Source organism: Eucalyptus grandis, chromosome 5 (genome assembly GCF_016545825.1).
Source record: "Eucalyptus grandis isolate ANBG69807.140 chromosome 5, ASM1654582v1, whole genome shotgun sequence".
Classification (NCBI taxonomy): Eukaryota; Viridiplantae; Streptophyta; class Magnoliopsida; order Myrtales; family Myrtaceae; genus Eucalyptus; species Eucalyptus grandis.
Genome location: NC_052616.1, coordinates 31,190,502 through 31,208,276, shown reverse-complemented (window position 1 = coordinate 31,208,276; position 17,775 = coordinate 31,190,502). Strand labels below are relative to the sequence as shown.

At 37.8% G+C, this 17,775-nt stretch overlaps 2 protein-coding genes and 1 pseudogene across 2 annotated transcripts; 2 read left to right on the top strand and 1 right to left on the bottom strand.

Annotated features, from left to right (window-relative positions):
• The first annotated feature begins 3,184 nt into the window (after nt 1-3,184).
• On the top strand, nt 3,185-4,691 carry LOC104446765 (annotated as a pseudogene).
• Nucleotides 4,692-5,260: 569 nt separating this feature from the next.
• LOC104444872 (pentatricopeptide repeat-containing protein At4g21065) lies at nt 5,261-7,359 on the bottom strand. Its single transcript, XM_010058645.3, has one exon. The coding sequence runs from the start codon at nt 7,227-7,229 to the stop codon at nt 5,352-5,354; it is 1,878 nt and encodes a 625-aa protein (XP_010056947.2). The 5' UTR covers nt 7,230-7,359; the 3' UTR covers nt 5,261-5,351.
• Nucleotides 7,360-8,669: 1,310 nt separating this feature from the next.
• Nucleotides 8,670-9,825, top strand: LOC104446766. The gene is made up of 2 exons (XM_010060575.2): nt 8,670-8,766; nt 8,987-9,825. The coding sequence occupies exons 1-2, from the start codon at nt 8,670-8,672 to the stop codon at nt 9,823-9,825; spliced, it is 936 nt and encodes a 311-aa protein (XP_010058877.1).
• The last annotated feature ends 7,950 nt before the right edge of the window (nt 9,826-17,775 follow it).

The window sequence follows — 17,775 nt, the reverse complement described above, 5'->3', positions numbered from 1 at the left end:
TATGTTTCATGTTTATCAATTTTGCCTAACTCGGTCTCATGATAGTCTCGTTCCTAATGATGATCTTGCATATGTATACAATTGAAAGCACGGCGTGAGTCTTTCTCTGGCTTTTCTCTTCATGCCAGGGAGATGAAATCTTGGCAGTTGATGGAGATGATTGTTGACACATGAATTTTGTCATTGTTTTAAATATTTGTTCATTTTACAAAAATATATAATATATAAAGAAAAAAAGAATGATAAAAGATATAAAAAAAAAAAAAGCGTTAAAAAATATGTATAAAAAGATATAATTTATATAATAGAGATAAAAAAAAAAAAGTTCATGTACGACTTTTATTCAGCATATTAGCTTTTAAGGTCATTTTTGCAAATTTTTAACTCTGCTTCTCTAAGTCTTATGCATGTTTTGGAAATAAGTCACTGATCAATATAGGAATGATTGTTTAAAAATAATATACGTTTGAAAATAAGTATGTATATTCCATTTTGAAATACGCATATATTATATGGTTAAATATAATTTTTATTAAGGAGTTTTGAAAGAATCAACAATGTAGGGTTGTATACTTCATATTTGACAAATAAATATAAATAAGAGATCAATACAAGATATCTTTCGTCACAATATAAAATATATATCACATTCCCTACATATATATATATATATATATATTATAATAAAATTACCCATAAAGGGTTATGTAATATAACTGCTTATAATTTAACAAGTGCAATAGAATGTCCAGTAAACACAATAATTATGAGTACAATTTTGGACATCCATTATGACCAAATATTTTGTCATACTTCTTAAATAAATGATTTTAGCAAATTGATAAAGAAAACAAGATAGCCCATATTTAACATATAAATGATAAACACTCATCGGATCTTCTATGTTGTCAGATGAGATGACCAATAAAGCTCACTGCATGCTATCGCCTTGAAGCTTGAACAGAAGACATTTAACATGTGCATGCACGCCCACTCATTATAAAGGACCTTAGCTGCCTTCATTTCCCTGTAAGGCGTTTGGGATGTTTCACCCAGCGACCTCATCGCGGGGATCAGGCCCGGGGGATTTCTTGGTTTTACCAATTTGTCCCCCGGCAGTTTGACATTACCCCATTTTATGCTTGGGTTGTCTCCGATAAGCGTAACATTTTAAGATCTTGCTAAGGATCAACACGCCCACTCATTATAAAGGACCTTTAGCTGTGCATCTAGCAAAGCAATTTGAAGAGTACATTGAATGCTTATTAAATTGCCTGCATTCTTTGCATGGCATCATAATTCTGTGAGAGTAATGATTATTATCTAACATAACAGTAATTGTCCGTGCCAATCCTGATTCCGAAAAGGATTTGCTTACTTCTCCAGGTGATTCACCCTTTTCTCATTGCTGCGGTCCGCTCAGCAACTTTTTTCTTCTGAGCCAGCATGTTTTAGGCCTGGAATCTGCAAACCTTTGTATAAATATCATTATCATTGAAAAACAATTGAGCTCTTTCGGCGGTGAGTTCACGGACGAGTCGCCACGTCCGCACTTCTCCGCTTGTGAGAAATAATCATTAGCACAGATGGGTTAAAATTTCTTGGTCCGAATTTTCTCAGCAATTAGGAAGAAACTGTTATAGAATCCTAGTCGGAGACGTTGAAGTAAGAAACGAGAAGTCACGGCTATCGTGATTGAAAATTCTATTACAAAAAAACAAATATAATAAAATTTTATTACCCATCATAGAAGAAAGAAAAGGATTTTAAGAAGATTCTATTACGTGATTGTGTATATTTCACTCATAAGTATGATAAAAATGTATAATAAGTCATGACTATCATGATTGAAAAATCATATATATTTTGTTGTACTTCAAAAATAAATGAAGTAAATTTTGACAAATAGATTTTTCTAATACCCTGAAAAACTCCAAATTTGTATACTTGTGATAAATTTACCACAAACTAATTTTTTTATAATCAAAATCCCAAACTAGTACACTCGTGATAAATTTACTCCAAACTAATTTTTAAAAATCCTAAATTAATATATTTATGACAAATTTATACTTTATTAACTTCCATCAAATTTTATAGTTAAATTTGTTGATGTGGATGACACATGGTGACATATTATGGTGATGTAACAAGTTTGCATGAAAATCCATAAGGTTAATCTCACAAAAAAAAAAAACTCAAATTTATCATAGGAATATCATTAAATTATTACAGATATATCAAGTTTGCCGATGAGGCGTCGCTCGGGGTGGGCAATGGTCAATGCCCCCCGTGAAGGCCGGTGCGCCCAAATCTAGGCGCCCCTACCTAAGCCTAGCGAGGGTAGCTGGCCCCTCCGATGATGGGTGGCAGTGGTGGAAGCATCCATAAGCAACCTTGCCATTTTCTTCTTCTTTTTTACAGTTCTTTTTTAAATAAATTTCAACTTTTCCTTTTTAATTTTTAAATCTACTTTTTTAAAATTGAATAAAAATGCCATGTGGAAAATAAAAATTAATTTAAAAATGCCCCGTTAGCATTTTCCATTAGTCAGATTGACGGTATTAACTTTAAGACTTGATTGCACCAATTTGATAAATTTTAGAATTTGATTACACTTTTTGTAAATTTTAGGACTTAATTACATTTTCGTAACAAGTTTAAGACTTCTAGTAAATATATCCTATGCAATCAAGTCCTTTTGATAAACCGTCATTTCCCATCGCCAACTTAAAATTCTCCTACCTCACATCCTTAAGTGCACTTTCCACCATAAGCTTTAAGACTTAATTACCTGTTTATTGAAGGTTTATGAATTAATCGAACCAATTGAAAAGTTTGAGACCATTCCATATTCCATGTATAAGGATTAAGACTCACGGTGCATTTTTCCCGCTGTTCAAGTAAGTGAATATGCAAATGACTTCAAGTTTTACAGAATACTTCTAAACTAAAATCATGTGAAAGAAATGTCGAGTGTTAATTCTGTTGTCATACAAATTAATGGGGCCCCATCAAGAAGATGGCAACCCGTGGTCCTATAATAGAACATGGGCAAATCTATCAACTTCTACGATTAGCTCATAAAAGAGTCGGCAACCGTCCCTTTCATTGCTCCATTCATATATAGGAAGCCTTCAACCCGAATGTCATGAGCATCTCCCCTGAAAACAGCAACAGGATCATGAATCCACTCGATCCTGATGAGTTCAGGCGTCAAGGACACATGACCATAGATTTCCTAGCTGACTACCACAAAAAAATCGAGAAGTACCCAGTGGTTAGCCAAGTCGAACCTGGATATCTTTCCAAATGCCTCCTGAAATCCGATCACGAATCCACGGAAACCATTCTTTATTGTATAGATACATTGTGCCAGGTTTAACTCATTGGCAAAGTCCCAACTTCTTTGCCTACTTCCCAAGCAGCTTTGGCATCCCTGGGATGCTCGGCGAGATGCTTTGCACCAGGTTTAATGTGGCAGGATTCAACTGGTTCTCATCCCCCGCCGTGACTGAGCTCGAAAACCTTGTCATGGACTGGCTTGGCAAATTGGTCAATTTGCCTACACCATTCCTTTTCTCGGGACATGGTAGTGGAGTCATTAAAGGAAATACTTGCTAGGCCATTATTTGCATCCTGGCTACTGCAAGAGATAAGATCCTAAGACGACTAGGACATGATTCTATCACAAAGCTCGTCATCTATGGATCCGACCAAACACATTGCTCATTCCAGAAAGCAGCTCAGATCGTGGGAATTGACCCTCAGAACTTCCGGCCCATAAAGACGACAAGGTCGACATCATTTGATCTGTCTCCAGACGCATTAAGGGACGCAATCTATTCAGATATTGAAGCGGGACTAATTCCATTATACTTGTGCGCCCCAGTTGGGACAATTTCGATCACAGCAGTGGATCTGTTGACACCTCTGTGCAAAATCACTGACGAATTCGGCATGTGGGTTCATCTAGATGCTGCCTACGCAGGGGCATTTTGCATATGCCCAGAGTACAGGAAATTCATCAATGGGGTTGAGTTTGCAGACTCATTTAGCTTCGATGACCACAAGTAGTTATTGACCCCTCCTGATTGTTCCTGTCTCTGGCTAAAAGACCCAAGTGCCCAGTAAAGTCCTTATCAAAAGATCCAGAGTACCTCAAGAAAGAGGCAACCGATTCAAAACAAGTGGTGGACTACAGCGATTGGCAACTTTCTCTCAGCAGGAGGCTCAGAGCAGTGAAGTTGTGGCTTGTACTGAGAACACATGGAGAACACAACCTGAGCAAGCACATAAGGAACCACTGTGGGTTGGCAAAGCTTTTCAGGGAGCTCGTGGAGGAAGATGGCCGATCTGAAATTGCTTTCCCAAGATCTTTCGCAATGATCTGTTTCAGGATTCGCCCTTCTGCAGTATTCGATGACATGACAAATGGTCATGCACTTGAAAACGGACACGGTGAAGCATGGAAAGCAGAAGAGGTGAACAGGATCAATGCACGGTTGCTTCAAGCTATTAATACTTCGGGTCAAGCCTTCATGACTCATGCTGTGGTCGGAGGCATCTATGTTATACGGCCCTGCATCGGGGGTGCGCTGGTGAGAGAGACGCACATAGTCATGGCAGAAAAGGTGGTGCAAGAACATGCAAACTCTGTGCTAGCGTCGATGAAGCATGCGAAGAAGTGAGAAAAATGCTCATGTCCCATTATTCCATATTGCAACTTAGTCATTTGTACTTGACAGGGGAAATAATTATCCACTAACCTCGCTATTTCAGAAAAGTTATGGCCTTCTTATCAAACACAAAAATATCTAAGAAGACTTCAAATACCATTTCCGTTCTAAATTTAAATCGTTAACAACTCCAAGACTAAGCAACGACCACGTGAAAAAACACGACATCTGTAGCTCCAATATCAAACGAGAAATATGAACAAACATAAACCACTCTATTTCCATTAAATAGAAAGAGTTATAAGTCTTATGAATGACCAACAAAATGAACCGATGAAAGAAAATATTTAGAGAAAAATTGCTCGAGCCAAAGGTATAGATTGGACTAGGACAGAAAGGAGTGTGAATATTTTAGTTGTACATTCACTAATCAAAACCTCAATCATGGAATGTTTATTGCTGGGTCGAGCATCAATATATAATTTTAATCCTGCAGGTACTACAGAAGCCGTGCACCATATTTTTCTCACATTTGCTGCTGCGTTGCATTTAAGTGAGTAAAAAGGAAGATAAGATCAAGCTAACTGCAACTTGCTTTCTGTGCATCCCATTTAGTTCATCAAGTGTTGAGCAAATAAGTTTTGTTACTTATCCAAATGATGATTCCAAAAATTACCAATATTCCTTACAAGAACAAGCCCCACCCCTAAAATGATGAAATCGACTACGATCCCTCACAACAATCTCCCTATCATAAATCTTCGAAATCAGTTTGATTGCCAAATGACAATCAGCACATATCCTCAAATTCTTCACAACCCTAATAGGAGTCCCTGGTCCAGTGTTGATGAGCATGAATGCCACAGCGATCTTCTCACTGTGGTAAGACAAAGCGTTCTCCTTTTCCTCCTCCTCTATATCTGCGAACACGTTTGTGGTGTGAGGGACATAACCTTCCAATTTTAACAACTTTGTGATCTCCGCTAGCTTCAAATATATTGCCTCACTCTGAGGATGAGATTTATCACCCATAGTAAATTCATGAACATTATTGCCCAACTCGACAAGGCTGTGCCCAGGAGCTTTCCTGACTCCTTCATTGGACATTTCCTTCCTCACTTTTTGCACATCCGACCAACGGCGCTCCAAAGCATAGAGATTTGAGAGCAGCACATAGTCCCCACTGTGTTTGGGTTCTAACTGCAAGATTTCAGCTCTTGCAGCCTCTGCCAAAGCCAAATTCCCGTGTATTGTGCATGCTGCCAATAAGATCCTCCAAATTACTGCATTGGGTCGCAACTCCATATCCTGTATGAATCTGCGTGCTCGCTCAACCAAACCTGCTCGACCCAATAAATCAACCATGCAACCATAGTGTTCAATCCTAGGCACAATATGGAATTCCTCTTTCATCCGCCGGAAGTACTCAAAACCCTTGTCAACCAACCCACAGTGGCTACAAGCATACAAGACTCCGACGAAAGTAATCTCTGTCGGAACCAATCCCTCTCTTTCTAGTTCGCTGAAAAGCTCAAGTGCTTCTTTTCCAAATCCATTAACTGCCAATCCAACAATTAAACACGTCCATGATACCACATTCTTCTCATACATCTCATTGAACAATCTTTGGGCCTCCTTTATGCTGCCACACTTTGCATATAGGTCCAAAAGGGTGTTATTAACATGCATATTCTCAGTCAGACCCACCTTTGTCAAATACACATGTATCCTCCGGCCCAATGCCAAAGCACCAAGCTCCGCACAAGCAGTGATCAAGCCGACCATGGTAAACCCATCTGGCTCAACGAACCCCAATTCCATGTCTCTGAAAAGTGTCAAAGCCTCATTAGGTCTCCCATTTAGCGCAAACCCTTTAATCACAGTATTCCAAGCCACAAGGTCTCTTTCAGGCATTAATACAAACATCTTGTGCGCGCTCTCAGCGTCACCACACGAAGCATACATATGGACCAAAGTGTTCTGGACGTAGATCAACGACTCGAACCCATTTCTTATACAACCAGAATGCACCTGCTCACCTTCCTTCAAGTCCGTTGACTTAGCAATGGCTTTCAGAAGAAACGGGTAAGTGTGCGTGTCCGGTTCGACCCCAGACGCCCGCAACCTGCGGTACAACCGGGTCGCCGGCCTCGGATCCTCGCTCTCGGCGAAGCCCCTGATCAAGGTGTTCCAAGCGAAGATACCGGGGCACCGAATTTGATCAAACACCCGGTGGGCATACCCCATGGGCCCGGAGGCGCACACGATCCTGAGGACGAGGTGCTTCCCGAGGTCCGGGTCGGCGAGCGGGGCGCCGCGTCGGACGCAGAGCGCGTGCATCTGCTTCACCTCGCGTATGGAGGAGGAGGCGCAGGACTGGAAGAGCGCGACGCACTGGTCGGCGATGGAAGGTCCGGGAGCCTCCGAACATGGCGGCGAGGGGGTCGTCGGGGAACAGCAGGACCTGGTTGTCGGGCGAGGACGTGAGGCCCGCGATGTGGAGAATGCAGCAGACGAGAGGCTCGAACACGAGGGACGCTTGGAGCGCATGAGATGATGATGCTCGTCGCATCGGCGCAAAACCGAGCAACTTGCTGAAGGCCCGTGGCACGCACGGGATCTTCCGTTCTGTTGGAAACTCTTTGTCACGGGAATTTCTTGCACGATCTAATGACCACTCGACCGATCCATCACAAGTCACAACCGCTGATTAATGGGTAGGGACAATCGTACATGATAGTCCCTAAATTTTGATATAATATGCAATGATGTTTGCGAACTTTTTAAGGTGGTCTTGGCATTTTAGCCTAATTTACTATCAATCTAGCCCCTAACTTAGATGAAAATGTCCAATATTGTCTTAAACCATAAATTAAAAGTTTGTGAATCACGTTGAAAAAACTAATAATTTAGAAAAGACATTGTGCCATGAACATGGTTTTAGGGTGGAACTTGAAATTTAAGAACCAGATCGGTGGGAACTTGTAAATTCCAGGTTCCAAAGCTCGGATGTCAATTCTCGCACGAACTTTTATATAAATATAAAAAGCCACCAACTTTCTCCAATAATTGGGTAATAAATTTCATTTTCGACAACCATAAATTTCTTTTCATAAACATGTCTAAGAAAAGAGTCTTTTAACGATTTTTTTTTTTTCATAAATGAGTAGGCAGAAAATACTTTGTACTTAAAATATGAATTCTGTTTCTCCAAAGAAAGTAATTTATTTTTAAGTGAAATACTAATACAAAAATACAATTTTGGTGCCTTAGAAAATATGGAAACTTCATAACATAAATTCATAATCACGAACTAAAATTACGTTAACAATATCATTCATATAAAAACAAATTGCTTTTATTATTTCACTTTGTTGTATTGATTTCTTATGTTGTGTTCTTCATTATGCGTGACAAATAGCAAATATTGAAAAAACTGTAAATCGAGTATGTCAAAGATTTTGCCCCTTGGTTCGAACTTTATCCAACATGTCGGACATTCACGACATGATCAAACACTCTCTGAAAGTTTTTCTTTTTGCTTATCATCATCATCATCATCATCATCATCATCATCATCATCATCATTGTTTAAATATCTGTTTTAACGAAAATTGCTGGGGATTTATAAGAACCACACAAGCGATGACCGTGAATGTTGGTTTATAAGGAAAAAAAGGAAATCAAGAAAAACTGCTTTGAAGACGCAAATTAGAAGTCAACCCAAATGGAAGGCCAATAAGAAGTCAAACTGCAACCGTTATTTGCCGACCACGATGACCGCTAATGTTGGTTTATAAGGAAAAAAGGAAATCAAGAAAAACTGCTTAGAAGACGTAGAAACAAGACATGGAATAGGACGAGAGATTCAGAGGAGAGTGAAAACCAAAAATCTCTCTCCTTTTCTGTCTGTCTGTCATCGTCCTCTTCAATCCTTCTAGCTTTTCTCTTCCATATCTCTGAAACATCACTCCCGGAATTAGAGGTTTGATGGCAGATGCGAACCAGGCTCACGCCTGTTCATCGCCAGACTTACTTCCTCCTTCAACCGGTAATGTCAAGAGGCGAGAAGATTACATGCTAGAAGGTGATGAAATCATACCTGCATAAGCGGCGTCGCTCGATGCTTTCTTTGGAGCCCAATCTCCATCGATGTCAATGTTATATGTCGTGCTACCACCATTATGTTCATTAGATTTTAATTCATTATCTGTGTAAGAAGAAGAAAGAAATTTCCAATTGAATTTGTCTAATTAGTCCTTCTTTCTTAGGAAATCTATTTAATGTTCCTAATTTCTTTTCTTCAGGTGTTGCCACAACTATAATGGTGCTGCTAAAGTTAGTCCAAGATCACAATGAAGCATGCAGCAAAAATGGCGATGACCGTAAGAAGCAAAGATTAGCTGGGATTATGAACATCCTCGACGATGTCAGGACTCGAGTCCAAAAGTCTCAGTGCGGCGATAATAGAAGGGAAGCAGAGCTGAGGCGATGCCACACAGAACTTAGGCCTAGAAGTGGAAAGAAGGACAAGAAGCCCGAGGAGATCGTTGTCGATGAGAAGGAAAAGATAAGGAAAGCCCTAAACGCAAGTTTGGCGGCTCAAAAGAGCCTTGAGATGATGTGTTCTAGCCTTGGAAAAGAAAAGGAGATAATGGCAGCAGAGCTCACGAAAAAGGTACATGAGTTGGATGGAATGGAGGAGGATCTCAACGATCTCACGGCACAAAACGAGAAGTTGCTGGCTAAAGTAAAGGCTTGTGCCACGGAGCACAAGGAGAAGCATGGCGGAGAAGCTCACAAGGACGTCACGCTACAAGAGCGTAACAAAGAACTCTCGGAACAGCTTCTCAAGTCGCTCGAGGGCTACAGGTCTTTGAAGAGGAAGTTTAGAGACTCGCAGGAGGAAAATAGGGAATTGAGGATGACAATGGAAGAATTAGGCATGGGGATCACGAGCGGACTTGATCTAGTGAACAGCTTCCGGCAACGTGTGCCATCCATGGATATCTGTGGGGAGATATCTGAATTAGAGAACTTGCTCCAATGCTTTGAGATGAAGGTAACAAATCACAGACAGAAGGGTGTCACTGCTCCAAAACCAAAGGCTGAGATCAGTACCAACAAGGCTTTTCGCGTTGCCTAAGAAGAAGCTGTAGTCCTTGTCTAAAACCTAGGGCACTTATAAACATCTTGTTCTTTCTTCAACAATTTCTAATCGCTAGAGGACCTGTGAGTAGGATTCGAACCCAAATGATTGTATGCTAGCTTTGCTTGTATTCTTTTCATATTGATGGTATTCTTTTTATTTTGGTTTCATTATGTGGAGGCGCCAATTTTACCTGCTGAGAAAATTTTAAATGAGATTAAAAGAGAAATAAAGTTATATTCCTATCCAGATCAATTCGATTTCCTCACAGGACCTGCACTTCATGTGGATCTTATGAAGAGCAAATTCATGCACCACGTGATAATGAGAATCGATCGACATGACGATCACAGCCATAATCACTACATAGAATTACATATCAATATCTTACTCAACTCTTTCACAAATTCAATCATCAATTGCAAAATGTTGATCATTGAATATAGCCCTCTAAAGATATATTGTTCCCCTTCTATTATAATTTATGTTGTAAAGATAGGTGACTTTTTCTATATACAGTTGCTATTATTAAAATTATTTTTTATAATCATTTATTTATAAAGCATGTAATATAATTTTGTGATGAAAATCTGTTTTGGTTGACCTTTCTATATTATTTATTTGTCAAATATGGAAGATATCATAGTCGTTATCCCAACATTATCAAACTCTTTCTCACCACAATCGTCAATGCAAATTATTAATGAAGGCGTGCTAAAGTTACCCTAAAACTAGTGCGAGTTTCGCCTGCTTACAGATAGATATTTTGTACCGAACTCAAAAAATGCGTTTGATGCATTACGTTCTGACCATTGCTCTTTCGTTTTTTTTTTTTTCATAATTATTGTTTAGAATCAATACAACACGACAATCATCCACAAAATTTAAGTTTTCTTGTCAGTTTAGCGTGAAATCGTTGGAAAAATATGTATAAAATATTTAAAAAGATTATTTAAATTTTTCGACTTGAAAACAAAGTAATTGCAACTTTGGGTTCCGTTACAGAAAATGAATAATTTGTAAATCATTTTCCTAAAATTGATCACTTTCATCTCTTTAAATAATTAATTAATGAAAAATATTTTCAGTGTCAACAACATTTTATGTGCAAACTTTTTCCTGAACAATAAAAGTATCTTTTGTTTATCCTTTTTGTAAATGATATAAAATATCATTTTTAGGGAAATATTTTTCAAATCATTTATTTTTAGAAAAACCAACTGAGCCTTGATTTTGATAATATGATTAGATGCTCCAAAACAGTCTCTAATCATAGATTCCCTCTGTCATATTTATTTTTTCTGCATTTGTAGCCTTTGAAATTTAACTTTCATTGGCTACTCATGACCTACCAAACTATATATAATGGAAATTTTAACATCCAAGTCTTTTAAATCATATAATTAATGACATCTAAGTTATCTCGGAAAAGTTCATAACTATCTAACATTTAAGTAATTTTTTTTTTTCATTTTTAACAGTCTTGGAAGAATTTTCTTCGGCCAGAAATAATTTTGGGTAGTACACATTTGCCTTTGAGCTTTCAACTATTACACATCCCCTTGAACTTTTTATCTTGTTGCAATTGTTAACCCTAATTATATTTTCCATTAGCATGTGAAATGCACATGGCTTTTAAGAGATAAATGGTTATTTTCATCTCATTCTTAAAAGAAATCTCTCTTTCACAATGGATTTCTTTTTAAAAATGATGAAGAATAAATTACCTAAAAATTAATATCAGAAAAAATAAATATCAATAACAATATTAAAAAAAAATAAAACTACCCAAAATTGAGGATAGATTAATAGAGCTAGTAAGATATTTTAAGAAAAACAAACACGGTCACCTAAAAAGGAAAGGCCTCAATAACAAAGAGGTCAAATAGCAAAAATTGAGGTCTCATCATGCATTGTGAAATGGTTAGTTAATGTTAAAAATTGATTGATCAAGAAAATTGCATAAAAAAATTTGTTGAAAAAAATCCCCTATGACATTTTAAAGATGACCAAATAGTCAAATGATACCGATGTGTATATCGGAATGTGTAAAATAGCTTCTATATGCACAAGTCACATACATAGTGTCCGTTTGTTGCCTAAAGTATGGAAAGGCTTTAGCCCAATATGTAATGTCGTCCTTGAACTTTTAATTGATTCAATTTGATCACTAATTTTAGTCCAACATATAATGCCATCCCTAAAATTTTAACTTCTTTAATGTGGTTCTTGAACTTTTAATAGATGTTTAATTTAATCCATAAACTATATGAAAATGTTCGGCGTTGTCCTCAAACTTGAATAATATCGAATATTTTCATATAATTTAAAGACTAGATTAAATATTTATCAACAGTTTAAAAATCATATCAAATAAATTAATAATTCAGAGAAGATATTGTATATCGGGTTAAAGTTTAAGGATCATATTAAATAAATTAAAAGTTTATGGACAACATTGCACACTTGGTCAAAATTTAGAGATCATTATGTAATTATCCATTTCCCATTTTATCAGTTTTGTGTTTATCCTTCTTTCGTAACATATTTTAGGGGGAAACACGTAAAACCCCTTTGAATTTTTAGGGTAGTACACATTTGTCTTCGAACTTTTGAATATTACACAATATCCTCTAAACTTCATTTTTGTGGTCGCTGGTCCTCCATTGGTTTTTGAAGTATGTGCAATGCACAAGACTTTCAAGGGGTAATACTTCTCATTTCCTTAAGGAAAACTCTCTTTTACCCTTAATTGGTGTAAGAAAAGGGGAAAAAAGGAAAGAAAATGCAAAAAAAAAAAATTGTAAATAGACTACTTACTCACGATAAAAAAAAAAATATCAACAATAATATCAAACAAAATTAATAAACATAGTTACTTTGGTAAAAATATATATTTTAAGGAAAAAAACATAAATTAAATAAAAAGGAAAAGTCCTTAACAACAAGAACGTCAAATTACAGAAATTGGATACTCCCGATGTACTTTTATATGGTAAAGAAAATACTTTAAAATCACCATGAATTCCAATTGATTTTTTCTTTGATTTGTTGTGGACATCATAACCTTTTATAATATTTTTAAAATAATTTTTTTTTTTACAATTATTAACCATTTGGATGTACATAAATATTAACCAATTTTTTTTTCATTTTAGTCTTTTCTCTTTTTACTTAATCGTGTTTCTTTTCTTTTAATTATCTTATTAGTTATATTTAGATGTTCTTCAATTTTCGGCAGTTATTTTCTACTATTATTATTACATTTATTATTTTATTAGTAGCATCGTTAACTCACTTTTTTCTATTTTCGATTTCCTTCCATATTAGATAGAAATCAGGGGCAAAAGAGGAATATCCAACATAAAATGAGATGAAAATACACATGTGCCCTTTAAAAGTGATGTGCATTACACATGCTAATGAAAAATATAGTGGAGGATTAACGCCCGTCAAACAAAAAATGAAAGTTCGAGGGGGGTAATGTATAACAATTAAAAAAAAGGCAAAACGTGCACTAAATGCGAAATTCTAGAAAGTTTTGTGTAATTTACCTTCATATTCTGTATAACTTTATAAAAACGGCTACATTTATTACATTTAAAAAAAAGTTATCTGTCAATATTATCATTAATATTCATTTTTCTATTATTATTACTATTGTTAATTTATTTTTCTCCCATTTTGTATTATTTAAATTTTTTTGTTGGCAATTGGAGGTAAAACAAAAAAAAACAAAAAACAAAAAGATTTCCTCAAAAGAATGAGATAAAAATAAACTTTCGCTCCTTAAAAATTATGTGCATCACACATATTAACCGAAAAAATAACGGAGAACTAACTGTAACAAAATAAAAGTTTAGGGATTATTATGTATCAATTAAAAGTTCAGGAATTTATTGAATTTCTCCTTATAAATATAATTTGTTCAAGCAAAAGAAGCAAAAGAAAGGGTCGGCCCCGTTCAATTTCTTTCATCTCCCGCCCTCCCTCATTCGACCTCAGCCGCAGCGGCTGCGTGGACGTCAACGTCGAGTACTGTGGCACCGAGGAGATCCTCAAGTACATCGCCGACCAGTGAGGGCTCTTTTTGTCTGTCGCGTTTAACCGTCCTGCGTTGAGTTTCATCCATGGGCGTCGACTAGGAAGATCAGGCGCTCGCCATGTGCTCGTTTCATTGCGTTGCGTGCAAATTAGCTCATGCTTGGCCGCTAATCTGGGCTGACGTATTACGCAGACAACATGGTTCATTGGCCTATTTCGTTGGCTGGGTTGATCCCCTGTCCTAAAATAAAATTTCCTGGCTGTGACGTCTTAGCACCCGCAACGTTGGCTTGGTAAGTGGTCGAGTTCTCGGTGCAGATGACTCGAAGGACAGTGGTTTCCTCTCAAAGTAAGTTGAAGCCACGCCTGACATCTTATGGGCAACGTTCAGAAGGGTCGGCTCATCTATATATTATTTAGAAGAAGAATCTGAAAAGGAGGGGATGCATTTGTTCGCATGGAGAGGTAAGATAAGCCATGAGCTATAGGACTGCACTCTGCTGGGGAGATAGTGAGAAACTAATAGCTTGACTTTGTTCCCTCGACCTGACTCAGCAGCTGTCAATTCCATGATTATTAGCTCATAGAAGGTGTAAGCAAACCCAATGGCATGAACGAAGGATTTTATGACTGTATATTAGTCCTTTAGGGGATTGACCAGATTGGTTCTCCATATTGACTAAAGAGTAAAGATTCTCTTCAAGAGAGCTGTTCTTTTTTCGTTCTCTAGCCTTCCAATTTGAAAGATGATCTTTCCAATTGTGTTATATTTCTGAGTTGCTCCTGATTGCTTCTTCAATCTCTTCTTGGGAATCAAACTCCTTTTGGGGTACCTGTTCTCCATTGATATATCTTTAGGTTTTCCATTTTATCTATCTTATCTCGAGTCTTGATTCGGTCCTCATTATACTTGTTTTCAAGGAAAATCCGTAGATATTTCACTGGAGTTCATTTCATATTCATGCTTCTTGATACATATCACAGTCGCACATATAAAAAGCTGTAGCGAGGAACCACTAGTGGAGCAGTCATTGCATCCGTTAATTGGGAAGATTTCTGACCAGTTTACATTGAGATAACCGGTACAAGCTAAAAGAGGACTTGCTGGGTCAAGGCTGCATAAGGCACTGTTTTGAACATGACTCAGAAGGGTTGACAAGAAGCTGCTCTTTCAATGGAGTGCTCTCGTGACCAAGGATTCTTGATGATATTATGTCATGCTGTTGTATAACTGTTTTGTGTATTTTTTAAATACTCTGTAACCTCCTTGCCTCTTTTAATTTTCTGTTGCAGTCACTTTTGGCACCAATTGCATAGATGCTTCTAAGCTTGCGTTCTGCGGTAGATTGCTCAGCTCTTTGACTGCATCTGCCTCAATATTTTAGTCATTGACATTAATTTGGGTAGTTTGCTGGCATGCCTCTTATGATTAATCTCAAGTACGTTGTGATTCATTACAGGTGCAATCATATTAAATGCCTACGACTTGTACTCTACTGGGGCATTTGAACTGAAGGTTTATCTGACGCAGCTGAAAAGCTTCCTTGCTCGAGGATCTTGAAATATACGGCTCCCGTACGACCATATCTCGGAGGATGCCCTAGAGTCTGTCTGGCAATGTTGTCTTCTTCTGAAATCACTCATTTTCAATAAACAGGCATATTTCGCATGAATTGCGCCCCCTCAGCTCTTCCGAAACAAGATGACTAATGTTGGCCTGAAGGCAATACTGGATGGTTATCCGCACCTGAAGACTCTTTGACTTGGGCCAATGCTTCAATGTTGATCGAGAAAATAGCCAGGGTAAAGATGCACTGAACAGGTCAAAGTTTCAAGGCGTCCACTCGACTCCATTTTTCTTGAAAGAGAGTCGAGCGTAGATCTTTATATTGGCTAACGAAGTTTCAAATAAAGCTCCAAGCCCAGTGATTGGACAATTCTTCCCCGACCGACTTGCACTCGCGACTCTCCAGCGGAAGCAATTTAATAGATCAGACGAATTTATTTTTGAACATATTAGAGAGAGAAACACCTGCAATGCCTCAGATGGAGACTCCATTGCACCAATCGATAGACATGTGCTCTTGGGTTCTTATCGCCCCTCATCGAGGATGAAGGAGGCACGGCGTATGAGGAGACCAATACTTCATTGCCCAGGCTTTGCGTTGCCTTTCCTATATTGGCTAACTATGTGTTTTATTTCCTTCTTCGATATACTTTTCAATCCACGCTTCTTCAAATTGGGTCAAAGGATCGAACTAAACCGTCACTACTTTAGCCACTGGAATAAGCACTATTTGTTGCTTTGCCTATTTACTTTTCGTGTTTTATTTACTTCTTCAATTTACTCAACGCTTCTTTACAAAGGAAAAAAAAATTCGAACCTTTGGCTCAACTAACCGAGTTTCAAATAAAGCTCCAGACCCCCCAACCCGACAAATCTTCGTCAACCAACTTGCATGTGCGGCTCATGTGCGAAAGCATTTTCATAGGATCAGATGAATTTGTTCTTGAACATATCGAAGAGAGAGAGAGACTTGAAACATTGGCGACGTCCCCGATGGCACACCATCACTCCAGTATGTGCTCTTGGACGAAGGAGGCACGACGTACGAAGAGACCAACGCTCGATTGGCTTAGGTTTTGCTTTGCCTATTTAGGACGTGAGGGATATTGTGGAAATATGTAAAGAGAATTTAGCCCAATTGGAAACATCGAAGCTAGCCCATTGTTCAAAAGAGGCTAATCAAGCTGCGGATTGGCTCGCCAAAGCCCATCGGACAAAAACTCTCCCTCTAAATTGGGTGACGTCTCCTCCCTACCCCTTTCGGAAATTTTGTGTTCAAAAACTACGAAGCTAGCCCACTGTCCAAAAGAGGCTAATCAAGCTGCGGATTGGCTCGCTAAAGCCTGCCGAACAAAAACTCTCCCTCCAAATTGGGTGACGTCTCCCCTTTACCCTTTCGGAAATTTTATCCGTCGCCTTTTCCTTGTAATTCTCGCTTTTCTATGTATGAATGAAACTACTATCTTCGACAAAAAAAAAAAAAAAAAAAAAAAAAAAATCGACGCTTCTTCACATTGGGTCAAAGGAAAACTTTCGAACTGTTGTCTTGACTATCTGAGCTTCAAATAAAGCTCCAAACGCACCAACCAGACAATTCTTCACCGGCCAGCTTGCACGCACCGCTTGTGTCCGAAAGTAATTTAATAAGATCAGATGAATTTGTTTTTGAACATGTCACAGAGAGAGAGAGAGAGACTTGGAGCACCGACGAGAAGTCCCCAACAGCGCGTCCATCATGCCAGTAGATGGAGATGTGCTCTTTGCTTCTTATCTCACTCGATTGGCTTAAGTTTTGGTTTGCCTATTTACTTTTCGTGTTTTATTTACTTTTCAATTTAATTTTTCAATTCGCACTTTCACATTAGATCAAAGGAAGAAATTTTGATACCGAACGTTGCAGCTTTAGCCATCGGAACAAGCACCCAGGACACCTGTGCACATCAACCATTTGATCAGCTGCCAAGCTTAGGAATTCAAACAAAATTAACCATTGAGATTTGCTCGATAGCCATCTTTTCAAATTAAAAATAAGAAATTGGGGTTCAAATCCCCATCTTTTTAAATGTTGGAGTAAGGATGCTATAATTTCAGGAGTGGATTTCGACTCCCACGCCCCTATAAAGAGATAGGGCAAAAGTTTAGAGTAAGTGTTAGAATATAAATAGAATAGAACCGACAAAAAAAAAAAGACTAAGTAACTTTAAATCCCTTATTTAAGATAAAATTCACTCAAAATCCTCTTTCGACGAAAAAAAAATCCCATTTCTGTTTTAATTGGGAATATTCATCAAAACGAGATGAAAAAAACCAAAACGGCACGGGACGATCCCTCCCTC